This window comes from Podarcis melisellensis (genome assembly GCF_964234715.1).
Source record: "Podarcis melisellensis genome assembly, chromosome: 8".
In the NCBI taxonomy this organism is placed as follows: Eukaryota; Metazoa; Chordata; class Lepidosauria; order Squamata; family Lacertidae; genus Podarcis; species Podarcis melisellensis.
This window is the reverse complement of record NC_138540.1, coordinates 84,488,112-84,506,575: the sequence shown is the minus strand read 5'-3', so window position 1 is coordinate 84,506,575 and position 18,464 is coordinate 84,488,112. Positions and strand designations below refer to the sequence as shown.

At 48.9% G+C, this 18,464-nt stretch overlaps 1 protein-coding gene across 3 annotated transcripts in view; it reads right to left on the bottom strand.

The window, feature by feature from the left end:
* Positions 1–9,096: 9,096 nt before the first annotated feature.
* The window catches only part of RINL (Ras and Rab interactor like), a 47,053-nt gene continuing 37,685 nt past the window's right edge, over positions 9,097–18,464 (bottom strand). For all 3 annotated transcript variants that reach the window (XM_081921990.1, XM_081921991.1, XM_081921992.1), the window contains 3 exons: positions 18,055–18,183; positions 14,619–14,785; positions 9,097–10,367 (listed from right to left, as the gene is read on the bottom strand). In XM_081921990.1, the coding sequence (XP_081778116.1) occupies positions 10,005–10,367; positions 14,619–14,785; positions 18,055–18,183 (659 nt within the window). In that variant the 3' untranslated portion in view covers positions 9,097–10,004. The remainder of the gene's footprint in view (positions 10,368–14,618; positions 14,786–18,054; positions 18,184–18,464) is intronic.

The window sequence follows — 18,464 nt, the reverse complement described above, 5'->3', positions numbered from 1 at the left end:
ACATATATAAAAAAAATTAAAACATTAAAAACAATTTAAAAACTTCCTTATACACTGATACAGTGGTACCTCGGGTTACATGCGCTTCAGGTTACATACGCTTCAGGTTACAGACTCTGCTAACCCAGAAATAGTGCTTCAGGTTAAGAACTTTGCTTCAGGATTAGAACAGAAATCGTGTTCCCGCGGTGCAGCGGCAGCAGGAGGCCCCATTAGCTAAAGTAGTGCTTCAGGTTAAGAACAGTTTCAGGTTAAGAATGGACCTCTGGAATGAATTAGGTACTTAACCCGAGGTACCCCTGTACAGGATTGTCTTCAGACGGCTCAGGGGTCAGATAGCTCCATACCCTCCAACGTTTCTCCAGTGAAAATAGGGACATCCTAAGGAAAAATGCCAACCTAGCAGTTCGAAAGCATGTCAAGTGCAAGTAGATAAATAGGTACCGCTCCAGCAGGAAGGTAAACGGCGTTTCCGTGTGCTGCTCTGGTTTGCCAGAAGCGGCTTAGTCATGCTGGCCACATGACCCGGAAGCTGTACGCCGGCTCCCTTGGCCAATAAAGCGAGATGAGCGCCGCAACCCCAGAGTCGGTCACGACTGGACCTAATGGTCAGGGGTCCCTTTACCTTTAAGGAAAAATGGGACATTCTGGGATCAAATCAGAAACCGGGACGACTTCTCTAAATCAGGGATGTCCCTGGAAAATAGGGACACGTGGAGGGTCTGGGATATGTACCGTACATGCTTTTGTTTATTTCATCCAAGTTGCAGTATATAAGGGGAGAACATGATTCATCACAGGTTGGCCACTGTGAGAACAGGCTGCTGGACTAGATGAACCAGTGGCCTGATCCTGCAAGCTCGTCTCATGTTTTATTGGCCTAAATCAGAGTTGGGTCTGATTGGCTCAATGCAGAAAGTTTAACAAGAAATGAGCAGTAGCTGGCGTCAGCTGGCTGGCTCCTGCAGGATCACACCTATGCCATACATTTAAAGTGTTCTTAGGCTGTTGAAGTGCCCTGAGATTGCTTTAAATACGTGGTGTGGGTTTATTTATTCATTGAATTTATATCCTGCCCTTCCTCCCCAAGGAGACCAGGACTAGCAAATGCAATCACATTAAAAAAAAAATATTCTAAAACATTTTCAGCCATTCTAAAAATAGCGACGGTTAAAAACAGCTAAAGCTGTTAAAAAGCGTTCTGAAAAGAGTTTCAGTTAAAAACATTCAGAAAGTAGTTTCGGTTAAAAAGATGTGAGCTAGTAAAGGTATGGAAAGAGGGGATAGCATTGTGTGCCCGCTCACCCCGGCCACCTATTGAAAGCAAGGGTCAAATTCCTTGCAATATTTCTCCCTCCAAAGGTGTGTTTTGGCATCTGTCTGCCTCGGGGAGACAATGGAGAGCTGCGCCTTTGGGGTGAAGTCAAACTGTTGGAGGCTTACAAGTGCCTGTTGCAGTTGTAGAGACTGACACAGGAGAGACATGTTTCATTGCAGTCGGGGCAGAGGAAGGCGTCTTCAAAGTCCATGACACCTTTGGTAAAGGCTGCTCTCCAACTGGAGCACTCGCAGGCCAGTGTTTCCCAGTTGTCGGGTGTTTACACGACATTTTTAAAGATTTGCCTTGAAAGAGTCTTTAAACCTCTTTTGTTGACCACCGGCATTACACTTTCCATTTCTGTCCTGCCTTAGGAGCCAGTGTGGTAATCTGGAGAACCGGGTTCGAGTCTCCGCTCCTCCACATGCAGCTGCTGGGTGACCTTGGGCCAGTCACACTTCTCTGAAGTCTCTCAGCCCCACTCACCTCACAGAGTGTTTGTTGTGGGGGAGGAAGGGAAAGGAGAATGTTAGTCGCTTTGAGACTCCTTAAAGGGAGTGAAAGGCGGGATATCAAATCCAAACTCTTCTTCTTTTTCTTCTTCTTCTTCTTCTTCTTCTTCTTCTTCTTCTTCTTCTGATGGCCAGAATCTTCCTGACGCGACACGTGTGGAAGGCATTGATGGTTTTCAGTTGCCCATTCCACAAAGCGGTGTGCTCAGCACGCAAGCCTGGCACACCTTCATCTCGGTATTGGATATTAGCGTCCTACGTGCCATAAATAAACAACAAACACCTAAATGAGATTGGTAAGAGGGGACAGGGAGAGTCCATGAGCCCCATCTAGTGACCATTGAGCTTGTAACAGACGCTTCTCTCTCTCTCTCTCTCTCTCTCTCTCTCTCTCTCTCTCTCTCTCTCTCTCACACACACACACACACACACACACACACCACCCTCCATTGGGGGGGGGGCAAGCTGTTTCTAAAGTAAGGTTAGCAGACACCCCCATTTCCCAGGGACAGTCCCCGGAATTACAAATCAGTCCCCTGAATTACAAAATCCACTGAAGTTGAAAAGTGTCCCCGGATTCATTGGAAAAAATCTGGTAACCTTATTCTAAAGTCCCTGCCCAGCAACCAGCTTTGCAAGAGAGGACCCTGCCAAACAGTAGCATAGTCCCTTCATGGTAGTCAAGGACACACCCCTTCTAAGATTGTACAATAATCTTATGCAATAATAATAATTCAGAATTCATTGCAATGATCAGTGCTTTGCTTTCCACTAGATCGGCTATTTCTCCGCACATAACATGGGCAAACGATTTGGAGTGTTCCAATATATGTGGCGCAGGTGGGACGCAGGTGGCGCTGTGGGTTAAAGCCTCAGCGCCTAGGACTTGACGATCGAAAGGTCGGCGGTTCGAATCCCTGCGGCGGGGTGCGCTCCCGCTGCTCGGTCCCAGCGCCTGCCAACCTAGCAGTTCGAAAGCACCTCCGGGTGCAAGTAGATAAATAGGGACCGCTTACCAGCGGGAAGGTAAACGGCGTTTCCGTGTGCGGCTCTGGCTCGCCAGAGCAGCGATGTCACGCTGGCCACGTGACCCGGAAGTGCCTTCGGACAGCGCTGGCCCCTGGCCTCTTAAGTGAGATGGGCGCACAACCCCAGAGTCTGTCAAGACTGGCCCGTACGGGCAGGGGTACCTTTACCTTTAATATATGTGGCAAATAGAAGAGGAAGAAATGGAGGCAGTGAGAGATTTTACTTTCTTGGGCTCCATGATCACTGCAGATGGTGACAGCAGCCGTGAAATTAAAAGACGCCTGCTTCTTGGGAGAAAGCAAACCTAGACAGCTTCTTAAAAAGCAGAGACATCACCTTGCCAACAAAAGTCCGTATAGTAAAAGCTATGGTTTTCCCAGTAGTGATGTATGGAACTGAGAGCTGGACCCTAAAGAAGGCTGATCGCCGAAGAATTGATGCTTCTTCGGCGATCAGCCGAAATAAAACATGGCTCGTTTAATTAAACAACATTTATAACCCACATAATAATGAAGATCAGCAGCAAGGCAAGTTTAAGTCTGTGAACTGGAGGGGGAAATACTCCCTTGGGAAAACATTACGTGGCAAATGTGGCTTTCAGTATGTCGAGAAGGGTGGTCGCCTTAAGGAATAGGTTAATGGGCAATTAAGAATTATATAAAATGAATTTACAAACAATAATGATCCCAAAACAGTTAGCTACCCAGCCCTGCCCTAGGGATGGCTGCTTTCTGGTAAGAGGCAGGGATAAGAGAAGAGAAGAGCAACTCTGGCCAAGTTGTTCCCTGGCTGTGGGCCAACAATCTGCAAATTTATTACTTCGATGTTTATGTTCTCGGGCTTCAGAGCTGCTGATGTTGAGTTTTTTGAAATCAAACAACAAAGTGAGAGTTGCAGATTACAGATCCCCGTCGCTATTCTGCAATGGTCCTGAGCAGCTGAAGACTCTTGTGGAATAAACTCTGCTACAGACAGTCCCTGAACCAATATCACACTCTCCAACATCTGATCAAAATTGGGATGCTAATTTTTTTTTGGTTCCCAGCTCTTATGGGAGGCAGCTGCCTCGCGCGACAGACCAAAAAAGAGAGAGTCTCTTGGTCCGGTGTTCTGGTGCAAGCCAGCTGACTTGAACTGGACCAAAAGCTGAGATGGCTTTTGTAATTCTGGGGTTGTTGTTTAGTCATTTAATCGTGTCCGGCTCTTCCACTGCCTCCCGCAGTTCGGTCAAACTCATGCTGGGAGCTTCGAGAACACCGTCCAATCATCTCGTCCTCCGTCGTCCCCTTCTCCTTGGGCCCTCCATCTTTCCCAACATCAGGGTCTTCTCCAGGGAGTCTTCTCTTCTCATGAGGTGGCCAAAGTATTGGAGCCTCAGCTTCAGGATCCTGTCCTTCCAGTGAGCACTCAGGGCTGATTTCCTTCAGAATGGAGAGGTTTGATCTTCTTGCAGTCCATGGGACTCTCAAGAGTCTCCTCCAGCACCAGAATTCAAAAGCATCAATTCGCCCACCGAAACCCTTCCACAAATACCAGCCTGGAGTGGCGCCCCGTGTTGGCTCCCATTTGCAATTTCCACCCGCAAGTTGCTTCCGATCTCTCACTCGGCGTTCCACGTGGTTGGTGGGGAACGGCGGAGGCAGGTGAGGAAACATCTGGCTGCAAACCTTCCACCCCTCCCCTCCCTCCGGCAACCTTACACCTGTTCCCGGTTAGCTGTGCAAAACACAAAAGCCAAGCCCAGGGGTTTGTTGCAACATCGGGGCGTCGGTTCAAGACGTGCCGCACAACAGGCCTGCCTGTGCAAGAATCTGCAGGTTGGGAGGACCCGGTGCCAGGAAATGTTTTCTTGGAAATAGACAAAAAAAGGGGGGAACTCTCCCCCCCCAACTGTGTCCCGCTCTCCATTTCCATTGCTCTTGTATCTTCTCCCACCCCTGGGCTCAGGGGAGCACACCTGTGCAGGGAATGAGAGGCCTATGGGACTGAACTTATAGTGACCTCCCTCTTTGAAAAATGGAGGTACACGGTTCTTTCTGGGGAGGGGGTTCATTCTTGGGAGCTGATCTTTTGGCAAGTCCCCTGCCGCGGACGGGTTGGACACGGCAGAGGAATGGGGAGAGGAGCCAGCTGGGGAACCCACAAAGGAAGAAGGCTCAAAGCTGGGGCAAGGATGAGTGGTCAGTGGGAGAAGAGGGAGCTGACTGGGAGAAGGTGGTGTTGGAAGTGGAATAGGTCAGTGTTTAGTGAGCAGAGAGAGTCTGTGGCAGAGAGCAGTGCAGAATCAGAGGCTGAAGAGGTGGCAAAAGGCAGAGATCGGTCCGGCAGGTGAAGAAACCAGGGTGTCTCCCCTCCCCACTTGTCTCCCAGAACCAGAAGAGGTGTGAAAGGGGCAGAGGAGAGGTTGGCTGCAGGTAGTTAGCTGGAGAGAAACCTCTCCCCTGGTCCCTTATTGCTGGATGTTTGACCATTTCGCTCATGTGGCATTGTAATTCTACGCCCCAGATACGCTGGCGAATTGTAGTCCTAGCTTTCTCGAAGCCTGTCGCTATCAAGGTCTGCTGTGGGATCCCCAAACCTTTAAGCTTTTCCAGCAGTGTAGCTTTCCATCTGGATTGGTAGGTATCTAATAAGGTTAAAGGTGCCAGCCCAACTGGGAAGAAAATAAGCTTTAGCCAATAATGGATCTTCAATATCCATATCCGAGTACTGATAGGCATTTGCCCAACCTCCAAACGGACCGCTATGTTGGATACGCAAGAGGGGATCCCCAGCAGGCAGCGGAAGAACTTAGTTTGGAAAGCCTCTAAGTGAGTAAGGTCTTTAAAGCTGCAGATCTGGGATCCATATAGCAATGGTGATAATATTTTGGCAGCAAAGACCTGGGAGGCTGCCGGTATGTATTGACCCCCTTTCCCATAAAAGAATCTTATTAACGCTTAGGTAGATCTTTCTGCATTTGCAATAGTATTATTAATCTGAAAGCGCCAGGAGCCCCTTTCCTGGAAGGTTACACCCAGGTATTTAAAGGTTGCTACCTGTTCTATTGAGCGATTGTCTATTCTCCATTTGTGCCTCCTCCTTTTTTTAGAGAACACCATGACTTTGGATTTGTTGTAGTTAATTGCTAGTTGTTCAATACTGCAGTATTTGGTAAAGGAGTTGGCTGGAGGTAGACACCATCTCTGATTGCTTGGGGGAAGCCCCGGAGAGGAGGGGACCTAGACAGCTGTGGGGAGGCAGGGGTTTTCAGTCTCGGCAACTGAGCCATGGGGTGAGACCTACTAGGGAATGCTGCCCATTAGGCCTGATCTCTACCAAGTCTGTGCAGATCGTGTTCTTGCTAATGAAGAGTTAACTCCAACTTGCACAGTGTGATTTATTGTTGGCTTGCTCCTGACTCCCAAAAACTTCTTGTGTGAATCACAGCCCCCTAAAATGAAGAATGTGTCTTGTTTTCTGGGTATCGGACTGCTCCAACCTTCCCTGTCCCTTGGCCACAATAAATGTTGTGGGACAACTTGCACCAGCACTGGCCGGGCTAAGGTGATCTTCTACCAAGTTTGTGCAGATCATGTTCTTACTAATAAAGAGTTACCGTATTTTTTGCACCATAACACTCACTTTTTTCCTCCTAGAAAGTAAGGGGAAATGTCTATGTGTGTTATGGAGGCAATGCATACGTGTGGCGGGGGGGATCTGCTGCAGTCCTTCCCTCCTCCGTGGCTCGCTTTGAAAAGCAAAGCGGGAGAAGAGCTGCTGAGTGGGGAGGAGAGAGGGACAGAGAGCCTGCTTCTTTAAAGGAGCAAAGCGGGAGAGGAGAGGAGCCGCTTACACGAGTGTAAGCGGCTCCTGTCCTGTTGGCTCCTTTAAAGCAAGCAGGCTCTCTGTCCCTCCTCCCCACTGGATCACCCCAAATTCACCATCAGATCACATAGCATGTCCATGGCTACATCTTGTACCAAAAAAATCATGCACCCACTGTTGCCTGGGGCCACAGTGGTACAAAAACGTGGTTACAAAGCATGGATCCTCAGGATTTTTGCATTGGGCTACTCCAAACTCACTGTCAGATCACATGTCTGTGGCCACAGCATAAACCACAAAAATCATACATCCACTGTTTCGTTTAGAATAATTTTTTTCTTGTTTTCCTCCTCTAAAAACTATGTGCGTGTTATGGTTGGGTGCGTGTTATAAAGTGAAAAATACGGTAACTCCCAACTTGAACGGTGGGATTTACTGCTGGCTGAGGCTGATAGGACCCCAACAACACCTGGAGGTGTCAGGAAGGACCGTTAGCTGAGTGGCAGAGAAACTCTCTTGCAAGCAGAAGGTTGCAGTTTCAATCCCTGGCAGCTCCGGATACAGAGACTCCTGCCTGAAATCCTGGAAAGCTGCTGTTGGTCAGTGTAGACAATATTGAATCAGATGGACCCATGGTCTGATTCAGTATAAGGAAGCTTCCTGTGTTCCTATGAAGCGCTTAAAATCTTCCATCCCCTTCTACAGTTCCAACAGTACTTAGCACATTAAGCCTGTGTACACACCACCCACCCTTCCCTGGCCAAAGAATCCTGGGAGCTCTAGTTGATGGGTGCTGGGAATTGCAACCTCTGTTAGGGGTAAACTATGGTTCCCGCTATGGTTTTTCCAGTAGTGATGTATGGAAGTGAGAGCTGGACCATAAAGAAGACTGATCGCCAAAGAATTGATGCTTTTGAATTCTGGTCTGGAGGAGACTCTTGAGAGTCCCATGGACTGCAAGAAGAGCAAACCTCTCCATTCTGAAGGAACTCAGCCCTGAGTGCTCATTGCAAGGACAGATCCTGAAGCTGAGGCTCCAAGACTTTGGCCACCTCAGGAGAAGAGAAGACTTCCTGGAAAAGACCCTGATGTTGGGAAAGATGGAGGGCCCAAGGAGAAGGGGACCACAGAGGACGAGATGGTTGGACAGTGTTCTCGAAGCTGCCAGCATGAGTTTGACCAAACTGCGGGAGGCAGTGGAAGACAGGAGTGCCTGGCGTGCGCTGGTCCAGGGGGTCACAAAGAGTCGGACACGACTAAACGACTAAACAACAACAACATGGTTCCCGCAATCCTTTGGGTGGCTGGGAATGTGTTCAAATTGTAAGATCTGACTGGAAGAGCTGTTCGACAGGGGAACGGTCTCCCTTGGGAGGTTGTGGACTCTCCTTTGTTGGAGGCCTTTAAGCTGAGGTTGGATGGCCATCTGTCATGGATACTTTAGTGGAGATTCCTTCATTGCAGGGGGTTGGACTAGATGACCCCGGGGTCCCTTCCAGCTCTACAATTCCAAGGTTCTAAGTTAGTTATGGTTTTGAGCTTCCATAATAGAAAACAGATGCTGCCCTCTGCTGGGTAGACATGAGAATTGATGGATTAAAACAACAGATGGAATAAGGGTGGGTGGGTGGGTGTAGTTGCTCCTTGCCTCCCTGGCTTAAAAAACAACAACATTGTCTTCTCCATTATCTTAAGCTACTCTCAGACGGTAGAACCACGGCAGCCCATCTCGCAACACTCTAGACCATAGCTGTCAATTTACAGATTTGAAAATAAGGGATCAGCAGCCCAAATAAGGGATTTTCCAAGCACAGGTATGTTCAACTTCTGAGCCCTTTCAGGCCAAAGGCAGAAAGCCCAGCCAGCAGCCAAACAAAGCCTCAAGCGGTGGTTCCCACAGCACAGCAACCCGGCAAAGGGGATGCAGCAAGGAAAACCACCGTCACCTCTCCGCTGGGAAGCGCTGAGCAAAGGCGAGTCCCCAGGCAACGCGGCCGATTTGACTGGCACAAGGCATGCAAGCTCCACCCCCCAGTCGTTCTTAGACTCCTTATTGGGTGAGCAACGCAGCCAAACAACACAGTTGGAGCCTCCCTCCTCCCTGGTAGGGAGGGAGGGAAAGGAGCTGCTTCCTTTGAAACCCGGGAAATTTAAGGGACATCATCAATAAGGGACAGCGGCGGGACACGTTGCTGGGATAAGGGAGTTTCCCGCCAAATAAGGGACGGTTGACAGCTGTGCTCTAGACTCCGATCACCATCAGCCCCAGCTACGGACAAAGGATTCTGTATGCACTCAAAGCCAAATCTGCCCAAATCTGCCTCACTTTCCAAAACACTGCACAAACCAAAATGCAGCCGTCCGTCGACGGGAAAACACAATGTGAATAAAAATGAAGGGATTTGTGAAAATGACATTCAGAAACACGCAGTGTGGGGAGGAAACAGGCTGAAGCAATCTGCACACTCCTCAAAATGTAAAGAGTGTTTATTAGGAGAAATCGGCAATAAGATGCTGATGAAATGTCACGGTTTTTGGGAAATTGTGAATCGCTTCGAAATGTAGAGAGCTGGATTTAATACAATGGTACCTTGCAAGTCGAACGGCTTGGCTCCCGAACAAATCGTCTCCCAAACGTCACAAACCCGTAAGTGACTGTTCCAGTTTGCGAACTATTTTTGGAAGCCGAACATCCGACGGGACTTCCGATTGGCTGCAGGAGCTTCCTGGAGCCAATCAGAAGCTGCGATTTGGTTTCCGAAGGTTTCGGAAGTCGAACGGACTTCTGGAACGGATTCCGTTCAACTTCCAAGGTATTGGGGAAAAATGAGAAAGTGAGAAGACTGGAACTGAACAGATCCTGGCACCTGCAGCCTCAGCCAGCCAGGCCAATGGCCAGGGATGATGGGAGTTGTAGTCCAACAATATCTAGAGTAGTCCAAGATGGCTAAGCCTGCCTTAAGGCCCCATATGCTCTAGGGCTGGCATTTAAAGCAGTTTCATACCACTTCAACTGTAATGCCACTTAAGTTTCCCACTTATTCTTACTAGTCTGGTCAGCCCTGGTCTAAACGGAAGCGGGAACTCTAGCAGGGCAACAAGAGTAGTAAAAAAACAAAATGGCGGCCGCTCCCTCACAAGCTTCCATGCAAAGGAGAAAGGCTCATCACCCTGTCTGCTATCAGTACTTCAGGGCTGAGGTCTTCTGCCCGAGACTTTTCCTGGCGGACGTTTTATAGCCCAGTCTCTCAGCTTTTCCCGAACTTTCCGCCCAGTCAGAAACCCAAAAGCTTGGTCAACCTTCTGGGGATGTTTCCGGAAGCTTCCGAGGCCTTCACTCAATCCGGTTGCCCCGTGTCCTTGCTTTTGAGGGGCTCCCGGGCCTCAGTCGAGCGGTCAGGGTTCGAAAGGGAAGGGGGAGCGGCGGTAGCGGGGAGCCCCTTGTCTTTGGGCTTGTAGACGAAACTCCCAAGCCCCCCTTGGGTCTGGAGGGTCTCTGACCGGAGTCTCTGTGGGCAGCTGTCCCTGGCCAAGAGCTGAGAGGAGCCGTGCGACACCAAGAAGAGGCCGTGGGAATCGGGATCGGAGACGCCGTACTTCTCGGCGCACACGGCGCACACAGATGCTGTTGTCATGTCAGGGGATACGGAGATGGTCTTCTGGTTGTTGAAGGGTTCGCAGAAGGAGACATAGAGGATGTTCTGAAGGGGGGTGGGAAGCAAGATGACAATAATGATGATAATAATAATAATAATAATATAATAATAATAATAATGTATTATTGATACCCCGGACGCGGGTGGCACTGTGGGCTAAACCAGAGCCTAGGACTTGCCGATCAGAAGGTCGGCGGTTCGAATCCCCACGACAGGGTGAGCTCCCGTTGCTCAGTCCCTGCTCCTGCCAACCTAGCAGTTGGAAGGCATGTCAAAGTAGATAAATAGGTACCCCTCCGGTGGGAAGGTAAACGCCGTTTCCGTGCACTGGTTCGCCAGAAGCAGCTTAGTCATGCTACATGACCCAGAAGCTGTACGCCGGCTCCCTCGGCCAGTAAAGCGAGATGAGTGCCGCAACCCCAGTCGTCCGCGACTGGACCTAACGGTCAGGGGTCCTGTTACCTTTACCTTTATATTGATACCCCACCCATCTGACTAAAAACACGATAAAAGATCAGACATTGAAAACTTTCCTAAACAGGGCTGCCTTCAGATGTCTTCTCAAAGTCAGATATTTCCTTGACATCAGATGGGAGGGCGTTCCACAGGGAGGGTGCCACTACCAAAAAGGCCCTCCGCCTGGTTCCCTGTAACCTCACTTCTCAGAGTGAGGGAGTCGCCAAAAGGCTCTTGGAGCTGGAGCTCATGAACAATGGGGGTAGAGACGCTTCTTCAGGTATACTGGGCCGAGGCCATTTAGGGCTTTCAAGGTCAGCACCAACGCTTTGAATTGTGTTCGGAAACGTACTGGGAGCCAAGGTAGGTCTTTCAGCACCGGTGTTATATGTTAGATGGCAAGTGTGGCAGGGAGATTCAAGGGCAATCAGAGAAACCTTTCTACATTTCAATGTAGTATAGTACGGTATCAAAATATTTCTACAGTGGTGCCCCGCAAGACGAACGCCTCGCAAGACGGAAAACCCGCTAGACGAAAGGGTTTTCCGTTTTGGAGGTGCTTCGCAAAACGAATTTCCCTATGGGCTTGCTTCGCAAGACGAAAATGTCTTGCGAGTTCCTGCAGGGTTTCCCCCCCTTTTTCCCTGTTTCTAAGCAGCTAAGCCGCTTATCAGCCGATCCGCTAAGCTGATAAGCCGCTAAAAGCCGCTAAACCGCTAATAGCGCTAATCCGCTAAGCTGTCAATGGGCTTGCTTCGCAAGACGAAAAAACCGCTATACGAAGAGCCTCACGGAACGGATTAATTTCGTCTTGCGAGACACCACTGTATTTGCAGAATATGGAGAGAGATCTTTTCACGAGCAATTGGCTGGTCTTCCCCGGTTCTCCACGGGACATTGTTGTGAATTTCAACTGTAGCTGATATGAAAGACTGGAAAAGAGAAAGGAGTCTGTTCGTTTGATGAGAGTTGGGTTTGTCTTATATGAGACCTGATACAACAAGATTACCCAGCAAAAGCACGGTCACACCTCTCGATGAGTTTGTAGATGTACTTAAGGTACGTATGTCAGAGGCTCGTTCATAATAATATTTTGGGGAGGGTTCCTGTTCTTATGCAGCTCTTATACTTTCTGGATGTTCCATGATCCATGTCCCTTCCAGCTCTACAATTCTATGATATATTGGTACCTTGGTTTAAGAGCAGCTTAGTTTATGAACAACTTGGATTAAGAACGCTGCAAACCCAGTGTTTTGGTTTGTGAACTTGGCCTTGGAAGCAGAACATGTTTTGCTTCCTGTTGAGTGTGTTCCATTGGTAAATTGAGTCCCCCGCCGCTATGGGAAAGCACGCCTTGGTTTAAGAACGCTTTGGTTTAAGAATGGACTTCCGGAACGGATTAGGTTTGTAAACCAAGGTAGCACTGTACTATAAACTTGAGGAATGACCGGCGACGCTCCTGTAGATGATCTCAGGGATTGGGCTAGGATATGAAGGTGTCCCTGGGGCAACCTGAACACCTCAGCTAGTGGAAAAATCCAAACTGGAAACAGAATTGTTAGATCCCAAAACTAAGAACTTGTCAAGAATGTATAACTTGCTGTTGAAATGGAACACTGAGGATGAAACGGTGAAATCCGTTATGATTAAATGGGCACAAGATGCTGGACATAACATTATGATGGCTGACTGGGAACAGTAATGGACCACAGGTATGAAGTTCACGGCATGTAATGCCTTAAGAGAGAATCTAATGAAAATGATCTACAGGTGGTACATGACACCAGTCAAGCTTGCGAAAATTTATCACTTGCCCGATAATAAATGTTGGAAATGTAAAGAGACTGAAGGTACATTCTTTCACCTTTGGCGGACATGCCCAAGGATTAAGGCTTTCTGGGAGATGATCTATAATGAAATGAAAAAGGTATTTAAATATACCTTTCTGAAGAAACCAGAGGCCTTTCTCCTGGGCATGGTCGGCCAGTTGGTGTCAAAGAAGGATAGAACTTTCTTTATGTATGCAACAGCAGCAAGAATACTTATTGCAAAGTACTGGAAGACACAAGATCTACCCACTCTGGAAGAATGGCAGATGAAGGTGATAGACTATATGGAACTGGCGGAAATGACTGGCAGAATCCGAGACCAGGGAGAAGAGTCGGTGGAGGAAGATTGGAAGAAATTTAAAGACTATTTACAGAAACATTGTAAAATTAAGGAATGTTAAAATGATGTCGGAATGAATGCATGTGATTCTAGCAAAAATGTAACAAAGATTTAAGAAAAATAATTTTTAATTGGTGAAAGGAGGGAAACCAAACTTATATTAAGATAAATTTTCAGGATAAAAATTTGAAGAAAGGATTTGCTGAAATGGATAATTGACTTAGAATACAAAAAGGGAGGTGTGAGGAGGTCAGGGAAACTAGCAAATGAAAGACAAGTTATGAAAAGGTTCGATTTGTTTTTTTGGGTTTTTTTTCTTAATTGTTTCCATTTTTCTGTTTTTTTATTGTGATGTGTTGTTTTGTTTTTGTTTAATTTGGTGTTTCTTCTATTTTCTTTTTGTAACCTTAAAACTTCAATAAATACTATTTTTTTAAAAAAAAAGAACCTCAGCTAATTAATGCAAGGACCTTGAACCTGGCTCGGTAGTGGATGGGCAGCCAGTAAAGACGATTAGATACCAAACAGTAAGCTTGCAACCCCAAGAGATGTCATTCATTCCCTCTTTCCATCCACACCAGGAACGGCACCCAGGCACCCTGTAAGTTGTTCCTTTGCCTGCATGTCTTGATTTTAAACCCTGTAGCCAAAAAAAAGTCACCCGACATCATTATTGTCAGGGGCTCAGGAGCAGAGGCACAGGGGAGAGAGGGAATGGAGAGCGAAGGGGAAGAATCTGAGGGAAGCGTAGGGGAGTATGACAGTGACCCGAGAGATTCCATGAGCTTCTCCAGCGAATCAGAAGATTCCCAGAGGGGGGCGCGATGGCCAGGGCAAGGGGGGTCCCAGGGGGGACGCACCAGAAACAAGAGGCCAGCGGGGACTCCCAAAGCAGCAGCTGGAGATCAGGACCAGCTTCCCCACCAGAGCGTAGTGGGGGGGAAGGGTCCCATGCATCAGGGCCAGCGTCTCCCCCAGCAGGGAGAGAAGATGAGTCAGAGCTGGCCATGCCTCCATCGCAGAGTGAGGGAACGGAGGGGAAGTCAGGTCCAGCTAGCCTCCCCGAAGGGGGAAGCAGTGACAGGAGCAGTGTAACGGTCAGGAAGAAGGTTGCCGGCTGGGCGCGCGCGCCAAGTTCGAATGTGCAGGCGCGCGGCACAGCAGGAAACCCCGATTGGGAACCAGGTCCTAAAGCCCGCCGGAGAGAGGGGGAAGACTCAGGGGAATCAGCGTCAGAAGAGTGTAGAAGGGGCGAGACCCCTGCGGACAGGCGGACCCAGAGGAGAAGAGAGCAAAGGAAGAGGTGGAGCAAGGCTAGAGTCTTAAACTGGTGTCTGGGGGGAGGAGATTCAGACGGAGCTTCAGCGGTCTAGAGTTTGAGACGTAGGGCTGCGCGCCACGGCTTTGAAATCGAAACTGAACTTCAATAAAGACCTTTGTAAATAGTAACGAACTGGCGTTGCTCCTTTGTGAGCTGGGACCTCGGGCAGCTCTGACAATTGTGATGCCAGTTTGATTGGCAGGTGAGGAAAAGGTGTGGGGGAGGTACTACACTGGCCTGACTGAGTTCCGCAACCCATCCCGGAATTTGGCTCGCAGAATCCCTTGCTCTCTCCCACTTCTTAGCCCCCCACTTCAGCACAGGACTTCTTTTGCAGACTCCAGCCTCACCTGGGAATGGCGCCGGTTGGCGTGGTGATGGTGGATGGTTCGGCGCCGATGCCACTGATGGATGGAGCGCTGGGCCTCGATGCTGATTTGCCGCGACACCGTGGCCGCCGGCTGGAAGTTCTCGATGTGGAAGAGGGCGCCAAACCAGGTGGTGAGGTAATAGCCTCCTGCGGCGCGAGAGGGAGGGAGAAGAGAAAACCCGTGTCAGAATAATAATAATAATAATAATAATAATAATAATAATAATAATAATAATAATAATAATAATAATTTATTTGTTCCCCAGCCACTCTGGGCGGCTTCCATAGAAACCAAAAATACACTAAAATATCACAGATTAAAAACTTCCCTGAACAGGGCTGTCTTAAGATGTCTTCTGAATGTCAGGTAGTTATTTATCACTTTGACATCTGATGGGAGGGCGTTCCACAGGGCAGGTGCCACTACCAAGAAGGCCCTCTGCCTGGTACCCTGTAGCTTTGCTTCTCACAATGAGGGAACCGCCATAAGTCCCTCGGCGCTGGACCTCAGACTCCTGGCAGAACAATGGAGGTGGAGACGCTCCTTCAGGTATACTGGGCCGAGGCCGTTTAGGGCTTTAAAGGTCAACACCAGCACTTTGAATTGTGCTTGGAAACGTACTGGGAGCCAATGTAGGTCTTTCAAGACCGGTGTTATGTGGTCTCGGCGGCCGCCCCCAGTCACCAGTCTAGCTGCTGCATTCTGGATTAGTTGTAGTTTCCGGGTCACCTTCAAAGGTAGCCCCACATAGAGCGCATTGCAGTAGTCCAAGCGGGAGATAACCAGAGCATGCACCACTCTGGCAAGACAGTCCGCGGGCAGGTAGGGTCTCAGCCTGCATACCAGGTGGAGTTGGTAGACAGCTGCCCTGGACACAGAATTGACCTGTGCCTCCATGGACAGCTGTGAGTCCAAAATGACTCCCAGGCTGCGCACCTGGTCCTTCGGGGCACAGTTACCCTATTCAGGACCAGGGAGTCCTCCACACCAGCCCGCCTCCTGTCCCCCAGAAACAGTACTTCTGTCTTGTCAGGAGATGCACGGCCTCAGGAAGGCTTTTGTGCATTGTTGGATCCGACCCCTTCAGAGGACTGAACTTGGGCCTGGCTTAAGCACAGAAGCGACACCTGGGCCACTGTTCTCAGCCCTGTCCACCAGGTGGGCCACTCCCTGAACCAGAATGTTCCTTAGAGGGAAAATAGAAACGCTAATCCTGTGCCCGTTGGCAAAGTCATCATTGCTTGGTGTGCTTCAGTGCACATCAGCACAGTTCAATTAACTCAAATGCAGTAGAAGTGGAGTGTGGCTTGGCGTCCCCCTGTTCCAGGGGTGCAGAACCCGTGGCTTGCCATATGTACAGTCATACCTCGAGCTGAAGTTGTTTCAGGTTGAACATTTTCAGGTTGTAATCCGAGGCGATCCGGAAGTAACAGAATGCGTTACTTCTGGGTTTCACTGCTCGCGCATGCACAGACGCTCAAAATGACGTCACGCGCATGCGCAGAAGCGGCGAATCGCGACCCACGCACGCGCAGATGTGCAGATACGGGTTGCGTTCGCTTCAGGATGCGAACGGGGCTCCGGAACTGATCCCATTCGCATCCAGAGGTACCACTATACCGTATTTTTCACTCTATAAGACGCACCAGACCACAAGATGCACCTAGTTTTTGGAGGAGGAAGACAAGGGGAAAAAATATTCTGAATCTCAGAAGCCAGAACAGCAAGAGGGATCGCTGCGCAGTGAAAGCAGCAATCCCTCTTGCTGTTCTGGCTTCTGGGATAGCTGCGCAGCCTGCATTCGCTCCCTAAGAAGCACACACAATTCCGCTTACTTTCTAGGAGGGAAAAAGTGAGTCTTATAGAGCAAAAAAATACGGTAGGTATAAGACTGTATATAAATTCAATAAATGAATAAAAAAATTTAAAAAATCATCCCTGACCATTGGGTCATGCTGCCTGGGGATGATGGGAGCTGAAGTCCAACAGCTTCCTCCCACCTGTGCTTTATTCCCTATATGTGTGCCATGGACTGGCTGGATACGGAGGAATGGTGGGATGAACCAGATGGAGGCTCCCCCAAGAGAAGAAGGCTCAGAGCCCGGGGATTGGTGGTGGGACGGCAATGAGTAGTCAGAGGGAGAAGATGGGGAAGAGGAGGTTGGAAACTGAAGAGGGGACAGGGCATCGTGAGCTGGGAGAGTCTGTGCCAGACAGCAGTCCAGAATCAGAGGTAGGAGAGGAAGGGGGGGTCAAGAGGCCAAGATGAGTCAGGCTGGGGAAGAAGCCAGGGTCTCCCCCCCTCCTGATGTGACAAGCTCGCTCCCCCCCTGGTCTCCAAGGACCAGAAGAGGTATGAAAAGGGGAGAGCAGATAGAGAGAAGACAACAGAGCCCCAGATTGCTTGGGAAGGAGACTTAGGGAACTGTGAGAAGGCAGGGACCTTCAGTTCCCACTTCTGTACCTGGGGCAAGATCTACTGGGATGAGGTGCTGCGCTCACTAGGCCTGGTCTTCTGATTCAACCTGGTTTCCTTTAATAAAGGAGTGCCAGGCATAGCTCTAATGGCTTTAGCCCAAGCGTAGCAGAGTTTTCCTGCACAGCGAAGAAGCTAGTTGAGGTGGAAATGACTAGTCAGCTAGACTCAGAATAACTATTTACAGGATTTATTAAAAGGAAAAATAAAACCAGCAGAGTTTCTGCATACAAAACAAAGCAAAATAAATCCTTTCTTTCTCTCTCTCTCTCTCTTAACCATACACAGCACTCCTACTCCTAACACACCTAACACAAACTGTGCTAGCATTCCTAGATAACAGAGTTGAGTGCTGGTCGTTAACCAATCAGAGTAAGTAGTTTCTAGGTCAAGCAGACCTTGGCTTTCTGCCAAGAGTAAATTGACACTGCCTTGAGTTAATTGTGTGAAGCCAGAATCTGTAAGTTTTCATGAGAATCAATTAACAGAAACTGAACAGAGTCAACTTACGCCATATGATTTACAGTGGTACCTCAGGTTAAGTACTTAATTGGTTCCGGAGGTCCGTACTTAACCTGAAACTGTTCTTAACCTGAAGCACCACTTTAGCTAATGGGGCCTCCTGCTGCCGCCACGCCGCCAATGCCCGATTTCTGTACTTATCCTGAAGCAAAGTTCTTAACCTGAAGCACTATTTCTGGGTTAGCGGAGTGTGTAACTTAAAGCATGTGTAACCTGAAGCGTATGTAACCCAAGGTACCACTGTATTGCTGGCTTGTTCCTGACACCTGATCCTGACAACATGAGGCAGAGACTTCTGGGGTCTCCTAGAGACATTAACCCTAAACTTTAGGAGGACATCCAGTACCTAGCAAAAATCCAGATCATTTCAGGACGCCCAAGGGACAGATCTAGATCTGGCACAACTTGCTGGGTTACCTTCTCCCAGCAGCTGCCTGGGGTCCATCAGTTCCATCATGTACTCGACATCCAGCTGCACCGAAACCACGTCACAGTTCACCAGCATGTAGATCAGAACCGGCAGGAAGTCGTCGGCGCCAAAAGACTCTTCCGAAAATGGGAAAAGGGAAGAACATCGTCAGGGCCAGCCCTACTGTTGAGGTGCAAGGAAAGCGGATGTAGAGAAATGATTGTCTCTTTCTCTCATAATACAGTAGTACCTCGGGTTAAGTACTTAATTCGTTCCAGAGGTCCGTTCTTAACCTGAAACTGTTCTTAACCTGAAGCACCACTTTAGCTGATGGGGCCTCCCGCTGCTGCTGCTGCGCCGCCGGAGCACAATTTCTGTTCTCATCCTGAAGCAAAGTTCTTAACCCGAGGTACTATTT